Below are 27,363 nucleotides of genomic sequence, written 5' to 3' on the forward strand. Positions count from 1 at the left end.
TTGTATAGGTCATATGGTTAAGGTAGCCATGTTTGCACCTGCTTTTAAATGCAGAAGCTATTCTTATCAGGGTAACACCACAAGAGATTCCATCCAAAAGTCCATTGAGCCAGCTCCAAGACAATGCAGCCAAGGTAAAATAGCTATACCTTGAAAGAGGGAGAAGGGATCTCTCTGCAAACTATTCCACCTTCAGGTTCACCAAAGAGCTGATCTCCTGGCAATTCAACTACAAAAAACCTTGCAGCTTACTGAGAATCCACTGCTTTTACCCAACTTCCACTCCATAAACAGCACCAGTTCAGCTAAGAAACTACAGGCCTGCTATGGAAGAGATTGAAATCATTTCAACTTGTAATTATATTGTTATTTTCCCTCATTTGTATCTATTCTTTGTGTGTGAGACAGTATGTGTGCGATGTCACATTAAAACATCCGGGGCAAAAGTGTGATAATAAATAATCTTCTTTATTTTTAAAATCACAAATGCTTAATTACTGGGAATGATTTAAATTGGGACAAATCACTCTGAGGGCAAGAACACACACTAACCTCATACATATTAAAAACTTTGATCACAGACAATAATGAATGCATAAACTATGTCCCTGACAAACCTTATCAAGTTGTCCTGTTACTTTCAAAGATTTGTGTACTTCTTTTGGGGAGAAGATGTAGTGGTTATATTGCTAGGCTAGTAATCCAGAGGCCCAGGCCTCTGATTATGGGTCCTAGTGATTATGGGTTCAAATCAAATATGGGAGCTGGCAGAATTTGAATTAATAAAATATGGAATATAAAGCTAGTCTCAGTAATGGTGACCATGAAGTTTTCAATTATTGCAAAAACCCATCTGTGTCACTAATGTCTTTTATGGAAGGAAATCTCCTACCCTTTACCTGGTTTGGCTGACATGTGACTCCAGATCCACAGCAATGTGGGTTTCTTTTAACTGCCCTCTGAAATGGCCTAGCAAGCCACTTGCGGTTCAAAAGGCAACCAAGGATGGGCAATAAATGCTGGCCTTGGCGATGTCCAGGTTTAATGAAAGAAGAAAACCCTTCTATTTCTTACCTTCCTCAGCAATTATTCTGTTTTTTTCTCTGATCTAAACACCTTCCTACACTATGATTCTTTGAGCACTTCCACTATCACTTTAGGAAATTTTTAGGAGTGCTTTATGAAGAGATTTCTGAAAATAATTTTCATTGTTTTTCATAATTTTCTTTGTTCTGGATCTTCAAAAAATGTGAAATTGTATAAAATGAGAGTATAAAGATGGTGAGAAAAATGATCTGTTATCTTCCAAACAGGCAAAACCACTGGGTAGGTGGTGTTCCAAGAACTCCTGTTGGGATGGGAGAACAGGAGTGTTTTTACAATAAAAAACACGTGCGAAGGGGACTCAAAACTACAATTCCCCTCCATGGGCAAAATGTCACTTTATTACTAGCCATAAGAAGCACAATCTATATCCAAATATTTTCGGTCTATAACTGGCAACATGCAGCTAGCAATCGATTAAAGCATTCCATCATTCCTTTGCTCAGCATATGTAGCATCGTCTTGAGCTACCTCGGTCCTATTCTGAAACGCCCTCTGTAACCTCTCCTCATCTTTAAAGATCTTTTTGACATTATTTCTAAATTCCCTACCATGGTTCGGCAGCTGTTCTTTTGTCTGCTTAATTATTTTACCTCCCTCCCTCTGTAAAGTGCACTGAAATTATTTCTGTAATAGGGTGTTACATAAGTGCGAGTTGCATAAATAGTATACATGGGAACTAATTAATATTGATCAAACTATTTATATCATAGCTGACACTCTTGTTATATGCCATTGCTACGACGTGCATTAATTGCAGAATACAGTCCTTTATTCATATGCGCCACTTGTAAATATACTCCCAGTATTTATAAAACAAAGTGATTGCTACATTTGCTTCCATTTATATTACATACAATCATTAATTGGGACTGAAGGATTAAGTTGTGAAGAGCGACTTGAAGTTGGGGCTTTTTTTTCTTGAGATCTGAAAAGATTAAGGGGTTAGTAGTTCAAGGCCTCTGGGATTATGATAAAGAAAATAGCGATAGTTTGCTCAAAAATTCATGCTTCATTGGAAGCTTTTTGAATTTTATGATTATTTCAATTCTGCATGGTCTCGGTCACCATTTTGAAGCTATTTATCAGCCTAACTTTTTCAGATTATTGGTGAAATTCAGTAGAGCCCACTGGAGCAGGTAAAATGATGGGCGAGGCTGGGGAATTGAGTGTGAAGTTGCAGATCCGATCCCTGGTGCTGGGAAAACTATGAAGTGAGTGGTAGGAATTGGCTGATGTGAGAATTTTCCACACTAGCGGTAGAAAGGTAATTAGGCGCCTCAATGAGTGACTTAAATCCAATGATCCTTGAGCCCACTGCGATTTAATGGTGGCTGCGGGATTAAGGAGACTCGCGCATATCTCCTAGGCCTCCAGAAAGACACCCAGCAAAACCGGGGTGAGTGCACGATCAAGTGACCTGTCATTGGGGGTGCCACGGCAGAGGTGGGGGGTGGGTGCTGCCCTCCCTCACCACTGACCCCCCCTCTCCAGAGATCCAGCGCCGGTTCCTGGTGAAGGCTGTGGTATGTTATCATCTGTCTGGCCGCACCTCCCTGTTGCGCTGCCAGCCTCTGACCTGGCAGTGGGATTTCTGTAGCCTTAATTCGACGGAAGGCCCAATGCCTCATTATCTGATAATTGCCTCGGGCCTCCCGTCGGAAGGTGACCAGGGGTTCCACCAGTTTGCCAGCCCACTAGTGGGACACCCATCGGCTCAAATAAATCCCCTCCCCACCCTCCCCTGACTCGATATGAAGCCTTCAAAGACAGACTTGCAGGTAGAATTACTTAAGCCAGGCCCAATACTTGGCGACAAAAGATAAAATAAGCACTTGATAAGACAATTACTTGTTCCTTGGTTTATCATAGCTGTATGTTCAAAACAGGGATCAAAAGATTTTTGATACTAAGGGAATCAAGGGATTTGAGAATAGTGCAGGAAGGTGGAATTGAGGTAGAAGATCAGCTTTGATCATATTGAATGGCAGAGGAGGCTCAAAGAATGAATTGTGACTTTGCTATTTTGAGGATCTAGCAAAACTAATAATTACTATAAAACATATGTTACTGCTGTAAATGTTTGTCAAATGATTTTATTAGACAGTATTAGAACAGTTAAGACCCAAGATGAAGGCTGGGACTTTACAATCCCACCCGTGATCGGTCCTGCCATGGGAGCAAATGTAAAATTTGGAGAGCCAGCCAAAAGCCCATTGATTTTCGGCAGCACCAAAAATCCTGGCCTCGGGTGGGACTGGAAAAACCCAGCCAAAACTTAGCTTAGATATATTCCTATTAGAATCATGCTATCACGGAAGAAGGCTATTTCAGCCCATTATGTTTATTGCTAGTTCTTTGGTTAGCTCTATCAATCAATCCCCTTCTTCTCATTAACCATAACTCTCCAAAAATGTAATAGAACCCTTGGGGGAAGAGAGAATGGGTAAAAACAAATCAGAAGAGAAAGAAAATCCAAGATCAGATATTGTGATCTGTACAAATGAGGACACATTTGAAAAACTGGATTTTCAGAAAGTGTTTATTTTCATACAACAGCAATTAGCATTTCACAAAATTTGTGCTTTTGAAAATGGTACTTGAAAAGCAATTGGTGATAGTTAACACTGCTAGTCACATAATATCAGCTTCAGCACTATACCTAGCAGCTGTGAGTAGAATTAATATACAATAAGGTTAATTTAGAAAATAATACATTCAAATTATTACAATTAAAAATAGTAAACACAGACTAAAATTAAAACTTAGCAGTTTTTGTCTTTTTGATTTACTTGAAGCATAATTGTCATACTGGAGAGCATCACGCCGAGTGAGATCAGTCTGCAGGAGAATGGTCTGGATCTGTGTCAGTGTCATTGTCGCAATAGGTAATATCAATTTCTATAATGGGCAAAATAGTAAAGTGTTACTATGGTTACACTGCAGTTATGCAGTTTATTTATAAAAGTCAAGCACTTAAAATCAGCACAGATGTGTTGATCTGGGATATGATGCCTACTGACCAAAGTTTTAGATGAGCACAGAATGGTTGAGGAGATAATGACAGAGCATACATAATATATATTAGGGAGAGGAAAGGAAGGACATTGGGGCAGAGGTTGTACAACACAGGGGATGGGAAAGAGCAGGGGCACAAACAATAGGTGGGGGAAGGGGCAAAGTCATTGGATAGACACTGGTAACTTGTCTCATAAGTAGAACATTTTATGAACGTCAGTAACAAATTCAAAAGCGGGTTTACAATAACCATCTATTTCCATCCTTGCCACCTGGTTCAAGGCCATATTGTTTTCATTCTTCTGCAGACCACACACTTCTGCAGACCACACACTTCTGCAGACCACACACTTCTGCACTACCAATGGTTTTCCATTCTCCCCATTTCATATTTTACTTCCTAATTCATACTCTTATGCTCAAGATTCCACCACAATATATTCCATTACCTCATGACCATTAGGCATCCTACTCCTTCAATAATACTCCTCTTTCCAATATCAAGTATCTAATTCACAATACAATCTCAACCAATAATCTGCTGCCCATTGTGGAGACTTGACATTTCAGCTTGGGTCAAAGCTTGCACATGCGCAGTTCATCAGCAAGCAACTTTGTAGATGCCTTTCATTCCTAAATGCTGACTTTAAACAGTGAATAAATCCCACCCTCTGCTTTAATCTCTTTTTTGTCAGGAAACACTTGGCTTCTACTTTGCATCTCTTATGACAAGAGACTGATTTATGGTGAGCAAATAGTCAAACTCAGTTTTTATTATACCAACAACTAATGTGAGGGCATCACAGATGCAAACTTGTAAGTCGCTCATATTGCATTCTGCTGTGCATATTATCTTTATATCAAATAGATTACTGCTTGTCTAAAAATACCATGCAGAGCAATTCAATATGAGTGCGATAAATGTTCATACCTAAATTTTGCTGAACAGAAAATATACTTCATTGCACAAATTTGTCACTAGCTGTAGCTAAAGTCACCTCACTATAGTGTGACTTTATGCTTGGTTAAAAAATACATTTCTGCACATTCACAAAAGGGTTTAGGGCTCCTTGAGTTTAAGCCATTAAAAGCTCGCTCCTGGATGAAAAAAAGCAATCTAAAAGAGGTGAATGTTATGCTGGGCTACATCACATTGTAGAGACTGCTGATGAAACCTCATCTAATCAATGCCTTCAGCTCTGACCACCTTAGAAAGAGTGTCCTGGGATGAGGAGATGGAAATCCCCCATGCTCAATTGTTCCATGGTTCATTTGATTCACAGCAGCTAACATTCACATTGTACCTTTAATATCGAAAGTGATGCTTTAAGCCTTCAAAGAGACGTAAGGGAAAATGAACACTAAAGAACACAATTTGAAGTTCTGCAGTGCTGTTAACTTTGGAAAACATCCCAAGGTGCTTCACAGAACGTCATCAAACAGATAAGCCACAAAGAGATCATTGGACAAATGACCAACAACTTGGTCAAATAGGCAGGTTTTGTGGAACATCTTAAAGGGGGAGAGATAGATATTTGGAAAAGTTTAGGAAGGGAATTCCAGACATTAGGCCCTAGGTAGCTGAAAGCAAGGTCACCTGGGAGGGGGAAGAGAAGCCATTGCAGATAAGTCTCTGGCTAAGACCGGGTAGCTAAAAATGGAACCAGGTGGGTGATGTGCTGACCAGCCAGATAACAAAACAATGGTGTTGGGGGAGAATGATGAAGTCAATGACTGCAGACAAATTAAAAAGGATCAGGAGGATTAGTTTATCATGGTCACAATTACGTAGGACGTTATTTGTGACTTTGATAGGGCCAATTCAAGTACTGTGGCAGGGGTGAAAACATGATTGGACAGATTCAAAAATGGAGTTCTGGGAAAACTGGGCACAGATTTAGGAGGCATATATGTACATTCAAGAACTTTGGACAAGAAAGGGAGATTGGAGATCGGGAATGATCAAAACTTGGCAAAATGATGGGTTTTAACAAGGTGGGAGAAAGAACTTAAGGTTTATTAGGAAGGGAAGGTCAGAGCTCGGGGCCAAGGTGGCAGAAAGCGAATGGTGGTGGGGTGATATGAAGAGGATGCCTCAGTCAAAAGAAAGCATTTTTGAGGGGTGCAGGCTTAGGGCTAGAAAAGTTAACAGAGATAGAGACTTGAGACGATGAAGGGATTTAAACACAATGATAAGAATTTAAAATTTGAGCCATTGCGGGAATCAGGAGTCAATGATGGATAGGTGAGTGGGACTTGGGGCAGAGTGTTTCCCTTGTCAGGTGGCCGCGGCGGGCGGGCGGGCCAGGGAGCAGCTACAAAACCAACTGCTGGCTGCGATTGGGATCCCATTGCTATTTCACACTGGCAGGCCAATTGAGGCCCAGGAAGGAACGGGTGGGGGCAGGGGCCTGTCAGCCATCGGGTCATATGGTGACCTGGCGGCCGGTTTAAAAATGGCCCAGCCAGCCGAGAAGGATGTCAGTCTGTTGTTGCAATGATGGAGTTGAGTGTGGCTGCAGAAGCCAGGTGGGAGGGCAGGTTGGGTGGACACTTGTCCCCCGCTTTTCTGATGAGCGCCTCGCTGTCCTACTGCAGGAGGTGGCTGCCAGTTCGGACACCCTTGTCCCCAGAGCACCTCACAAAGAGGGCATGGGAGGAGGTGGCAGCCCTGGTGAGCAGCCATGACATAGTGTGGCGCACATGGATGCAGTGTCGAAAGCGCTTCAGTGACATGCTGCGCTCAGGAAGGGTGAGTACTGTGTTGGCATGTCAGTCTGTTAAGGTGTGGCTGTCCCCCCATGGACCTCAGGTGTATTGGACTCTGAGTGCCAACTGTCAATCACGCTGGAGCTGGCCAAGGGGATGAGCCCCTTGACTGAGTGCCTTGTGGCTCAAGGGCCACGGCTCGGATGTGTCCTGCGGGGTGTTCTTCAGCTGGGGTTGACCAGGCTGCAATGGTGCTGCAGGTAGGGTGGACTAATCATTGCTCCTCTGTCCTTTTAGGAGAAGACGAGCCATAACCAAGCCGAGAGGGCACATACAGGTGAAGGCCCACCCAACCTGCTGCTGCTCTCCCAGTTCGAGCAGGACGGCCTATAGGTCGAGAGCCGACATGCTCCCTGTGCAACCGGGTGTGGAGAGGTGGGGTGCCGGGCAAAGGTCAGAACGCACTGAGGTGAGACTTTTAGATTGTGCAACCATTCTAGTGTAGTCTCTTCATTGATGGCAGCCTCGAACCTGGAGACCCCATTGATCATTGAAAAACCATTGCACCATGATGCTGATCTCCATTGTCTTACCCGTGTGCCTGGCATGCGCAGTGACAATGTGATGACCAAACTAATGCCATGTCCTTCTGCCTTTTAGGCTCAACAGCAGGTGTCCAATCTGCAGACCTTGAAGGGCCCTCCCTTGACACCGGGGGACCAGCGGGTGTCATTTTCACCTGCATCATACCCACTCTCTGAATCAGACACCAGCGCAGATACCAGCACCTCAGTGGGTATTAGAGCAGCAGCTAGTATCTCGGTGCACATTGGTGAGGGTACTTTACAGTTGCCTGAGGTGCAGGCAAAGGCAGAGAGTACACAGGGCGCCGGCAGTTGGAGGACTGCTGGGGACCAGGACGATGCTTAGTTGAAGGCTGACGATGAGCCGCTGGAGTCATCCATTAGGTGGCAGATGCTGGATGTCCAGCAAGATGTGCAGGAGGATCTGGCAGAGATTCATGAGTGTCTGGGTGCCACCGACTGCATGATGGAGGAGTCCATGTGGAGTATGAGCACTGCGTTGACCATCATGGGCAAGTGCACTGCCTTCTCCATTGAGAGAGTGGTGACTGTCATGGAGAGCCAGCTCCAGGCACAGAATCAGGGGTTCCTGGGGGCTGCACTGACCTCAGGTGGTCAGTGTGGGAGATGAATGAGGCACTCTGTATCCCAGCTAGGTGCCCGCCCATCAATGGTGGGCAGGTAAATCCACAGCAGCCTCACGTTAGCGCACGAGTTGCCTGTCATCTCTGCGGGTTCCTCTCAGGGTGCTTCGGATGGTGGCAGTAGCTCCTCTGCCGCTCCATCAGTGACAGTGGCACCTGATGAGGCTGCGATGACTGGGAAGATGTCAGGCAGGGCTAGCACAGGCTCCAATGGCTAGAGGATGACCGCCAAGGTCATGAAGGCCAACAAGACAGCAGAGTCAGCAGGCTGTCTCCAATGATGGTGGCAGAGGGGGGAGCACCAAGACATAGCACTCACAAACATAAGTTAAAGGCACCATGAGCACAAGAGGTAAGGTCATGGGTGATTTTATGTTAATTTATGTTTACTTTATCTATACTGGTCTGGGAATGAAGACCAGACAAGTTTATGTAAATAATTTGGAATTGTCAAAATGAGATAAATTTTGTTTTTGTCATCATGGCCTGAGTATGCTTCACCTTTTTGTTTTATTGGTGCAGGGTACACCAGTATGTAATGCTGGACGTAAATGGCTCTAAACTTTATTGCACAGGCACCGAATGTTCTGTATGTTTAAATGAAATGGTCGTTTCAGACATCCGGCATGGAGGAGGCAGTCCTAACATGCGTTTGAAGCTGATCTTTGGTAGCCTAGCTGAAGGAGCATTGGATCAAGGCATCCCTGATGTCCCTGCCTCCCTGGAGGTTAGCAAGGTCTGGCTCCACTCCCTCAGCATTCTCCTCACTGTGTTCATCTTCTGACTCACTACTGGACTCATCATCTGTGGCCTGTGCAGCTGCGTCAAGATCTTCTTCCTCTAGTGGGTTCCCCCTTGCCAGTGCCAGTTTGCGGAAAGTGAAGCATGCAACCAGTGACATTTGCTCTGGGGGATATTGTAGTGCTCCCCCCTGAATGGTCCATGCATTTAAGTGTATCTTAAGAAGACCTATGGTCCTGTCTACCACTGCCCTTGTGGAGACAAGACTCATATTGTAATGCCTCTCTGCCTCTGTTCTTGGGTGGCGAAGAGGCAGCATGAACCACCTCTTCAATGGATAGTCCTTGTCACCCAACAGCCATCCATTGAATCGGGCTGGAAAACTGAAGAGCCTTGGCACCTGGGAGTGACTCAGGATGTATGCGTCGTGGGAGCTGCCAGGATACCTTGCACAGACTTGCAGATTATGTACCTTGTGATCACACACTATCTGCACCTTCATGGAGTAGAAGCCCTTCCTGTTGACGAAGGCACCCGGCTCACCCGCTGACACCTTAATGGCCAAATGTGCGCAGTCGATGGCAGCCTGGACGCGGGGGAACCCAGCAATCGCTGAAAAGCCTCTGGGTCACTCAGCCTGGCTGGCTTTGTCCGTACATTAAAGAATAAAGATCAGTATCTGCCTGAACAGAGCTTCTGTCATCAGCTTGACGCAACTATGGACAGCTGGTTGGGACACACCACAAAGATCCCCCACTGAACCCAGGAAAGAGCTGGAGGCATAGAAGTTGAGGGCCACTGTGACCTTCATAGCCACTGGCATGGGGTGTCCACCCATACACTCAGAGCTGATCTAAGGCCCAATCACCTGGCAAATGGAGATCATGGTCCCCCTTGCGAGGCAGAGCCTCCTTCGACATTGGACCTCAGACATATTGAAGGAGCTGCATTGCCACCTGTAAACCCTGGCAGCAGGATAGTGGTGTCTTCTGTGGCCTCTTCTGCCTTGGACTACGTGCTGGCCCTGCACCCCTTGTGCCTGCCCCTCTCCTCCCACAGATCCTTCACCTGGAAGCTGATTCGGGACACCTGGCCTCCTCTCCCTTCTGACTCTCTTCTCCTCCTCAGAGGATGTGCTCCCAGTGGATACCACAATCCCCATTTACCAGGGTAAGGGAAGGCTGTCTGATACCTGGAAGGGTCCACACAGTCTGAATCCTCAGGGGGCCTGGCAGACAGCAATGAGTCCTGAAATGAGGCCTGCAAATGCTAAGAATGAAACCCCAAATAGGGATGAAGCTGTCGAGTACCAATAAGTAACCAGCTGCAAACTATTCCCACAACTGCTCACTACTCACACTGGCAATGCTGCTGACCCTTTTTATCCTGCCCTTGGATGAGGTTTGTGAAAATGTCAGCTGGCCGCCTGCCCGTACGATGAGCAGGAAAATCGCACGAGCAACGAAAAGTCACAGTCAGTTGGACTGTTAAGGGCCTTAAGTAGCCTGTTAATTAATGGCGGGCGATGCTCCGGCACCCACATGCGACCGCTGAGCGAATTATTGCGTGAGTGTGCAATGACATCATGACACTCATCCAACGTCATCACGCACTATTTTACTCCTGTTTGAGTCGGGTACGTACCTGCCCGCAAGACAAGAAACTCTGCCCTTAGCGTTAGAAAGTATCAGGCAACAGAGCTTTAAATGAATTGGAAGTGTATGAAGGGCGGATGATGTGAGGGTGAGTAAGATGAAGCAAGAGAAAGTGCATCATTGCCACAGGCACAAATAATAAAATTCTTGGCCTTTGCCAGGGCCATTTCAGTGCTGTGGCAGTGGTGGAAATCTCATTGGAGAGATTCAAACACAGAGCTGTCGGGAAGTTGGATAAAAAGATGCAGGTTCAGGCCAAGCACTTCCCTGGAGAAAATAAATCAATTGGGTTGGTCATATTTTAGAAAAATTCAAAAATTTAGTCCAGCAGCATGCCTTTCCCCTACTATTTATTTAAGTACTTAAGCACGCAGAAACTGCTTTCTATCCTCTTTTAAACTCCGCTCACCTCCCTCAATTAAAATCTAAGTATAACATTTGCAGTGCATTCTGATAGGAATCTTATAGCACAGGAGGAGGTTCTTTTGTCCTATTAATCCCCAATACCCTGCATTTTTTTCTTTTTTCAAGTATATATACAATTCCATTTTAAAAGTTATGATTGAACCTGATTTCACCATCCTCTGTTAATGCATTCCATATTATGCATAAAAGCAATTCTCCTCAATCCACCTCCAGTCCTTTTGCCAATTATCATAAATATGTATCCTCTGGTTACTTCCAGTGGAAAGGGTCTCTCATTATCTCAAGGCTAGGGCAAGGGCATCCTGGAGTGTGGGAGAAGCAGCTGAATGGTTGAAAGTGTAGAAAAAAAGCCAGGGTTATCTTTGCTCTCCAAACTAAGCATAGACTTGGTTTTGATAGAGAAGGGTAAGACCCTATGATAAATTTGGTGATGGCTAAGCTGGTTGTGCACCAGATATGCTCAAGGTCATTGCCTTTGGATTTGTGGAAGCAAAGGTGGGGAATGACTGGGATGGGAGAGAAGTTTAAGAACAAAAGGTAATTGAAACATTTTTATTGTGTGAAAAAAAACATACAAAGCATGATAGCATAGCACAAAAGGAATTAGCCAGTTTCTCACCTGGTATTTTATTGGCATTTTCCTCTACATGTGATTGGACTTTAATATATTCATCCTGTGATTGGTTGAAAAAATCTTGAACTGCCTATAGAATAGAAACAGTAAAATTAATTAAAATGACAGGATGCAACCAGGTATTATACTGAACTCAACCTGAATGTGTGTTGCTAAGAGGAGGCAGTGCTTTCCAGGCTTATTTGATCTGAGAGGAAAGATTTTACAATTTAACTGTTATGCTCTGTTGTGATTTCTTGCCTTCAAGGAGAGTATTTCCCTGGAGAAAATAAATAAATTAAGTTGTTTATATTTTAGAAAAATACAGAAGTTTAGCCCAGCAGCCCTTTCCCTGCTATACATGGAATGTGCTTTTTGCATGATGCTAGTGCTCAAAGGTGAGGAATGTCAGCACTGGAAAGACACCCAATGCCAGCATCAGGTACTCTCATGTCAGGTATGACATGCTCAGAACCAGAGTAAGGTTTCATTTACTCTGCATCACATTGTGTGAACTTTAGGATAACACATCCAACTGCATCAGTGCAATATTTTTCTATTTTCCTTTCCAGTAACACCTGTAATCTCTCAGACTAATTACCAATGTAGTGCCAAATCATACAGCTATGTGCTGTCGGTTCACATCCTTTGGGAACCAGTTTGATTCCTCCCTATTCATTTCAAATAGGACCCTTACTGTCATCAGCTTTGCTGCAATCAAACAAATCAAAAGTACATGTAGGGTGATTGCATTAAGCTCTGCTTTTGATAAGGAAGCTTTCTCGACAGAAATGTGGTCTATCCTGTAGTGTTAACATCTGCAACCAGTGTGCCTGTTGTGTGAAGTTCTGTGCTAGTTTATTATACTTTATGCTAACTCAGTCACTATAGCACATTTTGATTAATATTTTGGAGCTAAAACAAAGGAGTCAAACTTGAATTTTATACCAGTTGTAGTTTAAAACAAAATGAAAATGTTTCCTGCTTTTGTGCATAATATTGAACACCAAAACCCACATCATGTGTTTGCCTTGCCCGTTTCATTCCAGCTTACCTCAGCATCTTGGGGCTTGGGCAGTTCCTGTATTCCAAAGCAGTAGTCTTCACTCATCTGTTGTGACCCTTCCAGTTCTATGAGGCTCGGCAGATTCTCCCACTGCTGTGAATCAAGACAGTCTGGAGGTGGTGCTGGCAGACCTTCATTACTACCAAAACACAGCAAATTATCTTCCTCAGCTTCCACACAGCTCTGTGGTTGTTGTTGCTCTAGTTCAGTGGGCTCCAACTCTGCAGATTTCTCTGCTGATTCCTGGAAGTCCACAAGCAGTTGGCTATTTGCTTCAATGTCTGCACATGTTGACGCAGTCTCATCCAATGGTGGGCTTTTCATATTTAAAATCAGTTCCGTTTCCTCAGCACTGGTGTAGATCAATGGCTTCTCTGCTGACTCACTGTGTGATTTTGATGATAGCTGGTCTGTTCCATTGGCCTCCCAAAAGTCCAGCAAATTCTCATTCACTTGTGGAAAATTCTCATTCATTTGTGGATTCCCAATGTCCACAAGATGTTGTTCCTCAGTACTTATGAAGCCTGCCTGATCACTGTGTACTGAATCTTCAGTATGTACAAAGCTGGGTGCCTCAGGCCATACAGGGTTTGGAGTGTCTATATCTACAAGACCAGGTTCCTCAGTATAGTTTGGCACATTCCATTCTGGCACTGGCTCCTCATATTGAATGGGCGGTTCTTCTGGAAAGTCAAGTGCAGGCTTGTCTGTATGGAACAGAATGGAAACAGAGACATGAGAATAAACCAGTCGATGTGTTGGTAGGATACAGGCAAACTAATAAAATGCACAAAACTCTATGAATCCATATATTTCCTTTTCCTCCTGTATCCAGATGCTTCTATTCACACCATGAAGCAGCACAGGCCTCAATACTGTACACTGGTTCCTGCTTGGAGCCATACACACCACTCTCTCCCCCCCGCCACCCTAATTAAGCTGTACGCTTTGCTTCCCAAGTCAAAGCCATATATTGGCCTCCTGTCATCCTAGGTCAGAGTTATACACTGACCCTTTTCCCTGTGACAGATGTTCACTTCGCTCAGAATTATACACTACCCCTTCTGCATTCAGAGAGATACCTGGATCCTTTCCACCAATCAGAGCCATTCACAACTTCCTTCTGCATTTAAAACATTCACAGATCATCTATCTACAGACCAAGTCAAACACAGCTCCCTCTATTCAGAGCCACACACTGTCACCTTATCTGTCATACACTACCCCTGATGAGCAGTATGCAACAGCCTTATTCTACAACTGACTGTGCACTCCCTTAAAACTCAATCAGAACTGCATACTCCATGTAGTCATACTCTTATGTCACTCTTCTCAGTCAGAGCTGATAACTGCCCATTCTTTCTTGATCAGAGCTATATGCTGCTCCTAGATCCAAGACACATGTACTGTTTAATGTCTTGGTCAAACATGTTATTTATATCAGGATAGTTAGATTCTATTTCTCTAGAGTGTGATCTCGTATCTGTACGTAAATACATGTCACTTCCAACAGCAGTTGGAATTGCATCTGTAGATTCTCTTGTACCCAGATAGCATCTGCAACTTCCATCAACATCAGTGAGGATCAGTAGTGTGTTTAGAGATTTACAAAATAATTGATATAACTACTAATTAGCTACAATGAATTCAGAAGGATCTTTCAAGGTAATGGCCAAGAAAGATGGTGCAGCCCATTACAACACTACAAACTTTGTAACAAGAAATAGACATTAGCTTAATATCCGTGCTAAGCTGGCACGAGATTCAGCTGTATATAGTTTTTACCCTACACCTTGATTCCATTTTCAAGGATACTCTTCAGCTGGAAGTGAAGGCAAATAGATTACAGAATGATGTGGGATATATATGTAAAGCAATATACTGCCAACAGTTGAAGTAGATGACATCAGATTCTTTCTTATCATTCCCTGGACCTGGTTTAATGGATTCATGTTAGCATTGGACCAAAATTCATAATCACGTCTTCATTGTGGAGCTCAAACCACCCAATTCCATACAATGGGATCCATTCTCCAACTATACCTGTATCCTGGATTAAATTTGGAAGCTCTTCCACTTCAGTCTCTTCATTCTCCTCGTATATTGGTGTTGCAACGATGCTCGACTCAGGAGCGTTGAAAGACGTTACATCTTCCAGTCTGGTAGATTCAAATTGTGTCTGGTGAGCTATAATAAGAGAGGTGATTGCAAAAATCAATAGAAACCTAGATCATCAGTCAAATCACAATTTAAAAAGGATAAAAGACAACACACTATAATTTAATGTTTTTAAAATCCAGGGATTGTTTTGTCAATTACATCAGCAAGGAATGATTTTAACTATTTGCAATGAACTACTGTACAGGAGAATTGGAAAGATGTAGAATCACTTGATCTTAAATCAGAAAACAATCAATGCTTCATACAATAAAAATGGGGAGGGAGCAATCACACTGATTTTCCGGAGAGAAAATGCTCAAGTTGCTATGCTACGATTGAACTTCTAGAATTGAAAATAAAATTTTAAGTAAGCTGTGATAAAGGGCAATTACTCTTTGCAACAAATCCAGCAGCAAATTCAACAGCCACTATTTATACATGTAACTACAGTCATCTGCTGTTTACATACAATTAAGAAATCCTACACAAGTTAGAAATGGCAGGATTTAATTCACAAGATGGAGCCATCAGATCTTTCTTCAGGGGTATGCCAAGGATGTTCTTTTGTATAATTTTCTGTTCGGGGCATTAACCAATGAAGGACTGAAAGGTTTCACTATTTATTTTTTTACATGTTTTTTTCCATTAATTAAAGGATAGATTAAAATCAACGTTTTAGTTGTCCATATCAAGAAATGAATTAGTGAAATTCCTTCCATGTAGCCTATGCTTCATGACCTAAATGGCTCTACCATAGCTTTCTATAGTAGCTCTACTCAAGTGACAGGGAAGTGTTCTTTTCTCAGTGAACTACAATCCAAATTCAATTTCAAAGATAGAAGTTATTTAGCCACAAACAACACACAAGAATGACAATCAAGGGAACCTCATGTTTCAAGGATACAGTCAGGTGGATGGAACTGTTCTTGTGGAACACAAAAGAAGTCAAGAAGCTGGAGCTTACTTTTGAGGCACACAAAGGAGGTAAGAATATGGAACTGCTTTTAGGGAAGTTAGGAAGGTGGAACTTAGCTTCGAATGCACAAATGGAAGACAGAAAGATGGAATTGCTTTTCTAGCACATAGAAAAGGAGGAATTTACTTTGAGGAACATAGCAAAGAAGAAGGTGGAACTTCTTTGGCACTCAGGAACGCTAGAATATGGAATTAATTTTCAGGTATACGGAGGACAGGAATGTGAAACTGTTTTTCAGACACAGGAAAGACAGAAATGTGAAACTACTTTTGTGGCACACATGGATGGTAGGACAGTTGAAATGACCCAACAACAGATTTTTTAAAAATCAGAATCTTTGGAGCAGTTATAAGCTTCAAGTGACCCATGTGTAAGCACGTAAAATACGAGGCTTATAAATTTATAGAGTACCTTGTGGAGTAATAGGATAGGTGATGCAGGGAATCCACTGGGATTTTCATGTGAAAATGCTTTTATCAGAAATTCTTAACTTACCAGCCATCAAATTCCATAAATGAGTTCTTTCCATTTTATAGGAATAAATGAAACTGGTGTATGTACATCTTTTACCACAATTTTTACTCAGATTCTGATTGTGAACAATTTCAATCATGCTCATGATCAAAAGTACATATACTATACCCTTGGGAGGATCCAAGCATATATTGGAGCAATCTTTTGGATATATGTAGTATTTGCAGGAACCTAGATCGACACTGAGAAATAATAACTGCTTTAAATGGGATTTTGGACAGGTTCATGAGCCAGAATTCCTCATTCTGCCACTGCATCTTTGGCATGCTCTGAGTAGTGTTTAACTAAAGTCTGTAACCTCAAAATGCACTTTGCTGTGTTTGTTTGAACTTACAGTTGGCTGTAACAACAGCAATATCCTTATGGCTAAATTCTAACAAATGTTTTTACAAAGTTGTCAGATGGAAAAATCCTTCCTTGAATGGATCAGTGAATACCTGCACTGATATGTGTGTGAATACTGAGCCATGAAGTCCAGAAAAATTTGATTTTCAGAATGTCCTGAGTTAGATAATTTCACCTGGGGGAGTGCTAGGAATAAACAACTAGCTTCACTGGCACTGGACTCAGGGCAAGTGAGGAAATCAGGCAGAATTTTCATGTTTGGCCATTACCCCATGACACCTGCTGGACGTGAGGTTTCAATTAGGGACAGAGGCTGTCCAGGCTGTGATAAATGATACAAATGAATAAGTAATTAAGACTTAATGTCCTGACTGTCATATTAAAACTGGTTTCTTAGGCAAGATACCACAGCAAGTTGTTGCCCATCAGTCAGCATGTGTTATCATCTTTAAGACAGAAGGGATGAAGAAATCTAAAATCCAATATATTTATTTCTATTCAAAATATAAAGACGTCATTAATTTTGAGAATTCTTCTCTGTTCTTTGATTTTGTGTGATTGTTTCTAAATTTGCTTCAATTCATGTGAGAGAGAAAATACAAAAGAATTTTGTGGTAATCTGAAGTGTAATACACCTTTGAGAGAATGTGAAGAGATTGACCACGTGACTTAAGACCCAAGAGCTGTGTAACACAGGCTACCATGTTAATGTTAGTCTAAAGTAGGGTCTGGTTGGAGAAGCACACATCATGTTAGTGCTCTGTTGCTTGTCTAAATAAATAGAATGTGCTTCATTTCATATTGGTCTCTGCACCTATAGTATATTGTAATTGACTCACCTACCGACAGATAAGTCTGCAACCGGTTCACAAGCAAAGTGACCCCATACTAAAACATAACAACTGGCGACAAGGCAAAACACGACCAGTCAACGACACCAAAGAAAGCCCCGAAAACTCAATTGAAGTGAATCAGCTGTGCCTTGCAGGTCGATTTTAAGTACAGCCCTCACCATAGTCATCAAAGTTATCGCCCTCCAGCATGCCACAATTTGGCCACATCGAACAGTTTGATCAGACTACCGATGACCACATTATATTGAACGCCTTGCGTTTTTTGTTTTGGCCAATGACATATCGGGGAGAAGGTGAGGCGGGTGATCCTCATCATCATGTGGCAGTAAAACGTATGGCCTAATTCGTAGATTAATGATATCCAACACCCCAGATTCCAAAAGCTTTGATGAGTTGGTGAATCTTGTGAAAGGCCACTTTCAGCCGAAACCCTCGGTAACATTGCAGTGTTTTAAATTTAATTCGAGGTGCCATGCCCCTGAAGAGACAGTTACTTGCTATGTAGCAGCCTTAAAACAATTGACAGAGCACTGAGAGTTCGGGAAGTCGATTAATGACATGTTAAGCGACCAATTAGTGTGCGGGATTTACAAAGACGTCATTCAAAAAAGGATGTTGTCAGAAATAAATTTAGACTTCAGCAAGGCGCTGGAGTTGACGCTCACAATGGAAAATGCAGTCAGGAACTCAGAAGAAATCAAGGGGGCACAAAATGGAGGGAGGCACCGGATAGCAATGGCTTGGAAGCGCAGGGCTCCTGTGAAAGGTGGGAAACAGCTGCCATTAACAGACCAGCAAAAAGCAATGGCTTAATGGATAAAAACCACATTAATAACAGCAGAATTGGAACCAGACAGCCTACAGATGAATGACAATTTAAGAGAATCGAGTGCTTCTACTGCCTTCGCAATGGGCACATTATGGGATATTGTAAAGAAAGATTGAGGCAAAATTTCAAACAAAAAGACAGAAGTCGTGAAATTTATATAATGGAGGAACCAAAAGAAACAGAGTCAGATATTTACTCACTACACAACTTAAAAATGGGTAAAAGAGAGCCAATCTACATGACAGTAGAAGTCAACAGAAAACCCACTTGAATAGAGGTGGATACGGGCGCATCCACAACAATCATAGGGGAACACATGTTTAAGTATCTGAATGGAGGAGGCCACTCACCAAAAAGCAAGAAAACTCAAATGCCAGACTAAAGACGTATACTGGCGAAGACAAACGAGTGAAAGGTATATGCAAGGTTCCAGTACAATATAGAAGCCAGTCTGATAATCTACCCCTCATGGTGAGAGCAGGCAAGGACAGAGTCTCCTGGGAAGAAACTGGTTAAGAGAGATCAATCTTGAGAGATTACTGAGCTTTCAATCAGAAGCAGGAAATGTTACTGTATGGAAAAAGAAGTATGTAAAGACTCAATAAAAGGAGTTTGTAGACCTGATGCTTCAGGACAGAGTTTGAGTTGAAGTGAGTAACCTCCAAAAAGAAAAAGAAAACCTTTCACATATTACAAGATTCCCTCAGGTCCCAAATTATACCACTAAAAAGGTACGAGGAAGAAGAGAAAGAATTCTGCATAGATGAAGAATCAGTTAGCTGAGAAAGTGCAACAACACAGCAAAACTATCAACAAATATAAAAAGAAATGGAAGAACCGAAGAACCAGATATGTGGGAGCCAAGAAACCTTAAAAATAGAGACCCCTGAGTTTTCAAAGGAGCTGACAGATGAGGAAATGCTGGAAGAGTCAACCACTGAGTTCATTTAAGTTGAGATCACACTGCCAAGAAGAAAACTCATCAAAAGAAGACAAGTAGGAATAGAAAGTGAAATTACTGACAAGGTCCTGAATTTTTTTTTACACAACAGGAAGCTGATCATTTCATGTTGCATTTAGCTTTGCCCGACGTCCTAATTCTCAGAACTTGCCTGACAGTTACCTTTCATATTGTTGAACCAGGAGGAGGAGGGACTGTAGGGGTGCATGTGATGGGACCGGAAAGAGTGTGAAAACATTCCCGTTGGAGTCTACCCCACAGGTAGAAGGAACTCCTCTTGCTTTGGAAGTACCTGTGGGACCCGTTCAGCCTGAGAGAGTCGAGGAGGCAAACTTACAGGTTCCTACTGGGGAGCCTAGATAACTTCTAAGAGGGAGGCCTCAGATAAACCATCCAAAGTCACAGAACTACAACGGTTGACACATTTGAAAAAGCCTCCTGAGAGACTGAATTTGTAAATAGTTCATTTCTGTAAATAGTTAATATATTGTAAAGTGTACTTTCAAGTAAAGGGAGAGGGGTGTGGTAATTTTAGGTGTAATACACCTTTAAGAGACTGTGAGCAGATTGACCACGTGACTGTAAGACCCAATAGCTGTATAGCGCAGGCTACCATGTTAATATTCGTCTAGAGTAGGGTCTGGTTGGAGAAGCACACATCATGTTAGTGCTCTGTTGTTTGTGTAAGTAAATAGTATGTGCTTCATTTCATATTGGTCTCTGCATCTGCAGTATGTTGTAATTGACTCACCTACCGACAGATAAGTGTGCAACCAGTTTGCGAGCCAAGTGATCCAATAGTAAAACATAACAAATTTGTGTGCAGTTTCTCCAGTGTTGGATCAGTGCAACTCCTGAGTAAACTGCCTAAATGGTTAAAAACTGCCATGTACACCATTTCTACTGGGTTTCTATCCATCTTCCCCAGATGTTAAATTGGAAAATTTAAAGAGCATCATGGAAGTTCTTCCATTATTGGGCTGTTAGACAGAAGCTGCCCATCTTCTGAATTCTGTATTTGTAAGTTCTATTTGAAGAGCTTCCTGAAGAGCACTTAGCCCGAGATGCAAAAACATAGATACATGACATGGCATTCACTAGTGTTACATAGCAGCAAATAAAATGTAGCTTTGCACAAGTACAGAGAACACATTTAAAAAGGAAAAAAATTAAGTGTGCATGTAATTGATTTCTAAACTGTGAACAGACTAGCCTAAAAGAAGATGACATTGAAGAGTAAATCAGCAATTTCCCCTTCAGCCTACGTTGGTGTAACAACACACACACGGTCCATTATTCCTCTCCAGTCACATATTAGCTACGTTTATCTTCTGTTTTCACACATTCTGGAAAGTATAAATTACTTACTTAATATAGATCTTTTATGTAGCTCCCTCCTGTTTTGCAGAGTCCCTTGGGATGCATGCATCATTCCTTTACTAAGCAAGTGGACAGCTGCCCTAATTTCAGACCTCTGATGACATCAGGCCCTAAACAGCTTCTACAAGGCATATGAGAATGGCACAGATCCATTCATAATTTAGTTCTTCTTTCTTCTTGTGGGCTGATATTAAAATCTGTAATAACCTGAACCATTCTTCTGTTGTGCATAGCCATTTTCAGTCGAAATTTTTTCTTCCAAATGAGAAGGAATTGAATTGTAAAGATAAAAACGCGAACTGTGACTAGGAGTAGAAAATCAGTAGTATTTAGGAGCTGTTGCTCTTTGCTAAGTTAAATACAACTCAATATTACTGAGTTACCCCAGGTGGTGCATTTAATCTAATTCCCCTTTTAGAGACCAAGGCTGGGGTTTTAGTTTCTGCACCAGCAGCCTGTAATTCTCCTCCCAGTCGGATGAACCTTGGTAAATTCAAGAATAAGAACCCCAGTCTTATTCCTGCTACATATGTGACAGCATGAACTACTCCTACATCAGGTGTGGCACCATCTACATACAAATCAGGCACCCTTCACTCTGTCCTGAAAATGTATTTTACCCAAACTAACAATTTCTACAATTTTACCATTTCCATTCTGAAGCAGTGGAGTATGTACTTTGGAGAAGTGGACCAGATCTACACACCGTAACTAGTGAATGGATCACATATGATTAAGTTGATTTCTAGACAGAATTATTATTGAAGTTCCCTGGTTAACTGCCTTCCAAGGGCAATTAGGAATGGGCAATAAATGCTGGCCTTGCCAGTGACTCTCAATCCCACAAATGAATATAAATAAAATGTGTGGGGCCTCTGAAAGGGCTGTTTTGTGTGAATCGGTTGTTGGCAAACACATTAGGGCAGCTCTTATTAAATTCATAAAAAACAATTAACTGCAGATTAGTAACAGTAAGAAAGAGAGATCCCACAAATAGCAATGAAATAAATACCATGATGACCTGGAGTTTCCTCCATGTCAATCCAGAAGTTGCACCTGAGATCGTGCCCACTTTGTCAAGTTACACTCAAGTTTCTTCCCAATCTGTCCAAACTTAAAATGCGCATGAATCAGTGTAAACAATTGAGACCCAGGGAAATGCCAAAGTCACACTATATATTTAATCTATGGCCCGGATGTTCTGGCCCTGCCATGGCGGGACCTATTATGGGGATGTGACGGCTAACCAAGAATTCTAATGACTATCAGTGGAACCGCAAGATCCTGGCTTGGGTGGGGTGGAAAATCCTGGCCTATGAGTCTTAAAACTTAAAGTTTTAACTCATTTAACAATCATTCATACACATACAGCACAGCATGTTTTAAGAACTTGCAATTGGGGAAGCTTTTCAATTTTTAATCTGACATAAATTGCCATTAAAATGCATTATAAGAAACAGAAACTACAGAGCTTATCTCAGGGAGGATACATTTTCTTTAAGAAAAACGCACATAAATTTGCAATTGTATTTGCCTCCTGCTGAGCCTGAAAATTTGGACACAATGTTGAGGCAACTCCCAACAAGCGCAATTGAAGGAGACTTGCATTTCAGAGTTGGGGGTGTGGCTTGTTTTGTGGTCAGTGATTTGTTCAAGTAGAAAGTTTGGTGGGTGGACATAAAAGACCAAAGACAGATTATATTGTAGTTACACATGTTTTCAATTTCACCTAAATTCTGAACTTCTAAGCCATGCAAATTGTTTGTCCGCAGATTGAGCCTATCTGGGCACAAATGTGGAGGAAACTACAAGCGACTTAACCATGGGACCTTTTGCATTCATCCAATTACATCCACATTTCAAAGCAAAAACTTGGGGTATAAAGGGTTTTCAAAATCTTATATAACAATCTCAGAACCTTTGATTGCACAATGCACTGACATGTACCTATTGCTCCCAGCAGTGCTGTTTCCTCTATCCAGTCAGGATCTGCAGTATTATGGATCCTGAGGTGGGTTTCACCTTGAAGGGGGAACCTGTAATGCTGGGAGAAGAGGTAGATGTCAACCTTGTGTATTCTTGTTAAAGAGCTCCAAGGTTGCCTATATCTTTATCTCCCACTGGCAGATCATCTCTTTCAGGAATAAGTGCTTTTCAGGAATAGAGCTCACTCTACCTTCCTGAGCCTCTGGCCCAGAAGCAACAAGAATAGGTTCAGAGTTGCAGCATAATTTTGTAAACATGGAGCTGCTTATTGGACTGGATGAAATTGAGAGACAGATCAGATTTGGTAAATTGGACATTTTTGTTCTACCCTATTCCATCACCCAGAACTCAAGAAAGCAGAAGACATTCATTCCCTCTGTCACTGGACAACTGAAAGAAGTCTCAGAGGTGAAACACTAGCTAAGAGAATACATTCATTAAGTTTAGAGACTCAAGATACATTAGCTTTATACACTATTTTAGATGGGTTCTAGCAGTGTCTGGAATCCGTCAAGAGTCTCCATATTTTATAAAGTGCATGCTTCTATTCCAAGAAACATGATACTCTATATTTTATTAGAAAGTATACATACATGAGGGGAAAGACTGGAAGGGGATATGGTTAGCGGCGATTCGAGGGCAAGGGGATCTTGGAGGGGACCCTGGTCTCTCGGGCAGATTGTGCTGACTCTTAAGGAAAGGGCTGCTCACTCGACCTGTGGGGAGAATGTGTCACACCAGTCAGTAACACACAATGCCAAATAGCTAAGAGGTTTAAGGGGGTAGCAAAAGGGATTGATGAGGTGGATAATGCAACTAATACAGTGTAACCTGCTTATTGTCATACCAACCAAAATAGCTAATGAAAATATTCAGATACTCAGCCAATTTCCATGTATTTCTACAGATGTCAGCTCAAACACTTAGTCTAATGTCACAGATGGTATAATGCAATTTAATTAGCCAGAATCACCCCAACTTCAGATAAATATTACATTGCTAAACTGCTCCTGCCTAATTGAGAAGAGTTATTCATTATTACTTGCATCAAAATGCACCCAAACCACTGAATGCATCAACAATCCTTTCCTCCCTTCACATCCCTTTTCTATCATCTCTCCCCTCTGCCTTATAACTTTTTGTTGTTTTCTCTTTTTCACACCCTTTCAATCATATATTTTTGCTCATGCCTGCTTTCTATTATGTCTACTTTTTACCATTTTTCCTTTGTATTCACTACATACCCCATTTCCTAATGTCAATTACTTCTAATTTTCATTGCTCCTTACTCACTACAACCACTATCCAACTGCGCTCCAGTTTTTTGTGCCTGTGGTACATCTCTTACAGATGTCTTTGACTTTCTTGTGTTTCCATTATTTATCTTGTTTTAGCCTTCTGCTTTCTAAGCTGATTCAATTGCAGAACTGTCACACATTGCGAGTTGGGTATGATAATAACATGGCTCCACTCAAAATCATCAAATCCCTTCAGACAGCTTGTGAGCATCTGTTCACAGTGCAAGACAATGAACTGTTTTCTTTTCAAGTTAGCACTTGAACAACTTTGGAAGAGGTATGGTGGGGATGTACTTGTTGAAACGGGATTAGCAAAAAATTTTAGTCAAAAAATGTAGATAAAAGAAAAACTATTCACGTTAAAATTCACGGGAAGACTCTGGGTTTCATCTCCATCTCATTGATCCTTTCTGCATAGTTTAATTACAGCAGCAGATGGCTCAGAGATTCATAGCAGAGGAAGTTCTCAACAAAACAAAACACCACCTAAAGAAAGGCCAAAACACACAAACTTTCCAATGAAGAAAAAAAAAATCAAGATTCTCTGTTTCTCTGTTAGTCACAATTTTAGCCTATTGGATCGATACCATTACAGTGATCAATATGGACTTAATGGGACCATGCTGTCACCTAGAGCAAAGAATACAGACTGGAGTAAACAAACACTCAGCTTAGTGAATGCAGTCTGCCACCATCTCAAAGTATGCAGACCTGATTGCTACAGATTGATAGTCAATTTGATGAGTGGGTTTTGGCTGTAGTGAATTGACAAATGACCTGACAAATGGAGTTGAGTTGGAATCAACTCACAACAAATACTGAGGTTGAAACAGAGAGAATGGAAAGATTTCTAATTCATTAGAGATGAATAAAAGCTTGGCATTGGTAAAAATGGCCATATATATCTCAAACATAAGCTTAATGACAGGCAAGCTGACTGATGTATGTATTTTATTTTTTCTATTACATCCAAGCCCATGTGATTGGCTCTTGCGGAGGAATTAAACAAGTATAGCAAGTGCAAATGATTCATCCCTGAGATTCGGTTATAAATATAATCCAGGAAAATTGTGATCCAAGTGCATTTACCTACTGCCTATAGGTAACACAGATGACCCCAATTTTTTATTCATTCATGGGATGTGGGCATCACCGACAAGGTCAGCATTTATTGTCCATCTCCAACTGCCCTCAAAAAGGTGGTGGTGGTAAACTACCTTCTTCAAGTGCTGCAGTCCATGTAGATCCACCCACAGTGCTGTTAAATAGGGTATTCCAAGATTTTAACCCAACAATAATGAAGGTGCAACAACAAATTTCCAAGTCAGGATGGTTTGTGACTTGCAGGTCATGGTGTTCCCATGTGCCTGTTGTCTTTCTTCTTGGTGGTAGCGGTCATGGACTTGGAAGGTGTTGTTGAAACAACTTTGACGAGTAGCTGCAGTGCATCTTGTAGATGGCACACACTGCAGCCACGGGGTGCTGGTGTTGGAGTGAATTAATATTTAAGGTGGTGGACGGAATGCCAGTCAAGCAGATTGTTTTGGTCTGGATATTATTGAGCTTTTTGAGTATTTTTGGGCTTCATTTATCTAGGCAAATGGACAGTACTCCATCACACTTCTAACTTGTGTCCTGTAGATAGTGGAGAGGCTTTGTGGAGTGAAGAACTGAGTTACACGTCGCAGAATTCCCAGCCTCAAATCTTTCCTGCTTTTTGTGGACAGAACATATCTGGGCAATTGTATGTTTGGTTCAGTTAAGGTTCTGGATAATGGTGATCCCTAGGATGTAGATGGTGGGAGATTCAGCGATGGTAATGGCATTGAATCTCAAGGGTAGGTGGTTCAACTTTCTCTTGTTGGAGATGGTCATTGCTGGCACTTGTGTGGTGCAGATGTTTCTTGCCACTTATCATTTCAAGCCTGAATGTTGTTCAAGTCTTGTTACATCCTGGCACAGATGGTTTCAGTATCTGAGGGGTCGTGAATGGAACTGAACTCTCTGCAAACATCTGCTTTTGATCTTTTATGGAGGGATAGTCATTGACGAATGTCTTTGGCTCCTGCAGCCATCTCCTGGGACTAAAATGATTGGCCTCCAAAAACCACAACGACCTTTTTTTTTGCAAGGTATGACTCCAGCTGCTGGAGGGAATTCTACCCGATTCCCGTCGACTTCAGTTTCTTTAGGGGTCCTTGAAGCCACACTCATTAAATGCTGCCCTGATGTCAAGGACAGTCACTTTCACCTCACCCCTGGAACTGAGGTCTTTTGCATATGTTTACACCCAAATTCTAATGAGAGTCAGAGTTGAGTGGTCCTGGTAGAACCCAAGCTGGGCATCAATGAGCAGGCTATTGCTAAGTGCTGTTTGGCAATGCTGTCAACAACACCTTCCATCACTTTACTGATGATTAAGAGTAGGCTGATGGGACAGTAATTGGCCAGATCAAGCCTTTCCTGTTTTTTGTGGACAAACTATACCTGGCAATTTTCTACTTTGTCGCCAGTGTTGTAGCTTTGCTGGAACAGTTTGGCTAGAAAATTGGATAGTTTTGGACACTTCAGCACTACTACCAGGATATTGTCAGGGACCATAGCCTTTGCAGTGTGCAGCATGCTCAGCCATGTATTGATATCATGTGGAGTGAATTAAATAGTTTCTGTGATGCTGGGGACCCCAGCAGGAGGATGAGGCAGATTATCTAATGGGCACTTTCTGCTGAAGATGATTGCAAATGTTTCAGTATTGTCTTTTGCACTTGCTGGGCTCAGCCATCATTGAGGATGGAAATGCTTGTGTAGCCTCCCCCTCTAGATAGTTGTTTAATTGTCCATCATCCACAACAGAACTCTGATTTAATCTGGTGGTTGTGGAATCATTTATCTACAGCATGCTGCTTTAACTGTTTAGCGTGCATGTAGTCCTGTCATAGCTCCACCAGGTTGGAAATGCAGTTTTAGATATGCCTGATACTGCTCCTGGCATGCTGTCCTACTCTTCTCATTGAACCAGGGTTGATCCTCTGGCTTGATGGTAATGGTAGGGTGATGGATGTGCCAGGCCAGGAGGTTTTAGATTGTGAGGGGCATATAATTCTGCTGCTTCTGATGGCCCACAGCACCTCATAGTTGCCCAAATTTGAGCTGCTGGATCTATCTGAATCTATTTCACCTAGTATGGTTGCTGTGTCACATAACATGATAGAGGGTGTCCTCAATGAAGACAGGACTTCCTCTCCACAAGAACTGTGTGGGGTCACACCAAACAAAAGGTCAGATATGGAGGGTAATGCTTTGTTGAAGGCAGTATGCAGGTCATTGTTAACATATAGAGAATTGTACACTTCTGAGAGCAGCAGTGGGAAGACAAGTATTGGACTGCATTTTGGGAATACTACATTGCTGAGAGCAGCACTGGGAAGGTTGGTGCTGGTTTGAATATTAAGAATCTGACATTGTTGATAGCAGCATTAG

The 27,363-nt window shown here is 42.1% G+C and overlaps 1 protein-coding gene across 2 annotated transcripts in view; it reads right to left on the minus strand.

The window, feature by feature from the left end:
• Positions 1 to 3,628: 3,628 nt before the first annotated feature.
• Positions 3,629 to 27,363, minus strand: part of dbn1 (drebrin 1) — a 198,642-nt gene continuing 174,907 nt past the window's right edge. For both annotated transcript variants that reach the window (XM_041193776.1, XM_041193775.1), the window contains 4 exons: positions 14,604 to 14,747; positions 12,549 to 13,267; positions 11,501 to 11,585; positions 3,629 to 4,005 (listed from right to left, as the gene is read on the minus strand). In XM_041193776.1, the coding sequence (XP_041049710.1) occupies positions 3,941 to 4,005; positions 11,501 to 11,585; positions 12,549 to 13,267; positions 14,604 to 14,747 (1,013 nt within the window). In that variant the 3' untranslated portion in view covers positions 3,629 to 3,940. The remainder of the gene's footprint in view (positions 4,006 to 11,500; positions 11,586 to 12,548; positions 13,268 to 14,603; positions 14,748 to 27,363) is intronic.

Source organism: Carcharodon carcharias, chromosome 8 (genome assembly GCF_017639515.1).
Source record: "Carcharodon carcharias isolate sCarCar2 chromosome 8, sCarCar2.pri, whole genome shotgun sequence".
NCBI classification, from domain to species: domain Eukaryota; kingdom Metazoa; phylum Chordata; class Chondrichthyes; order Lamniformes; family Lamnidae; genus Carcharodon; species Carcharodon carcharias.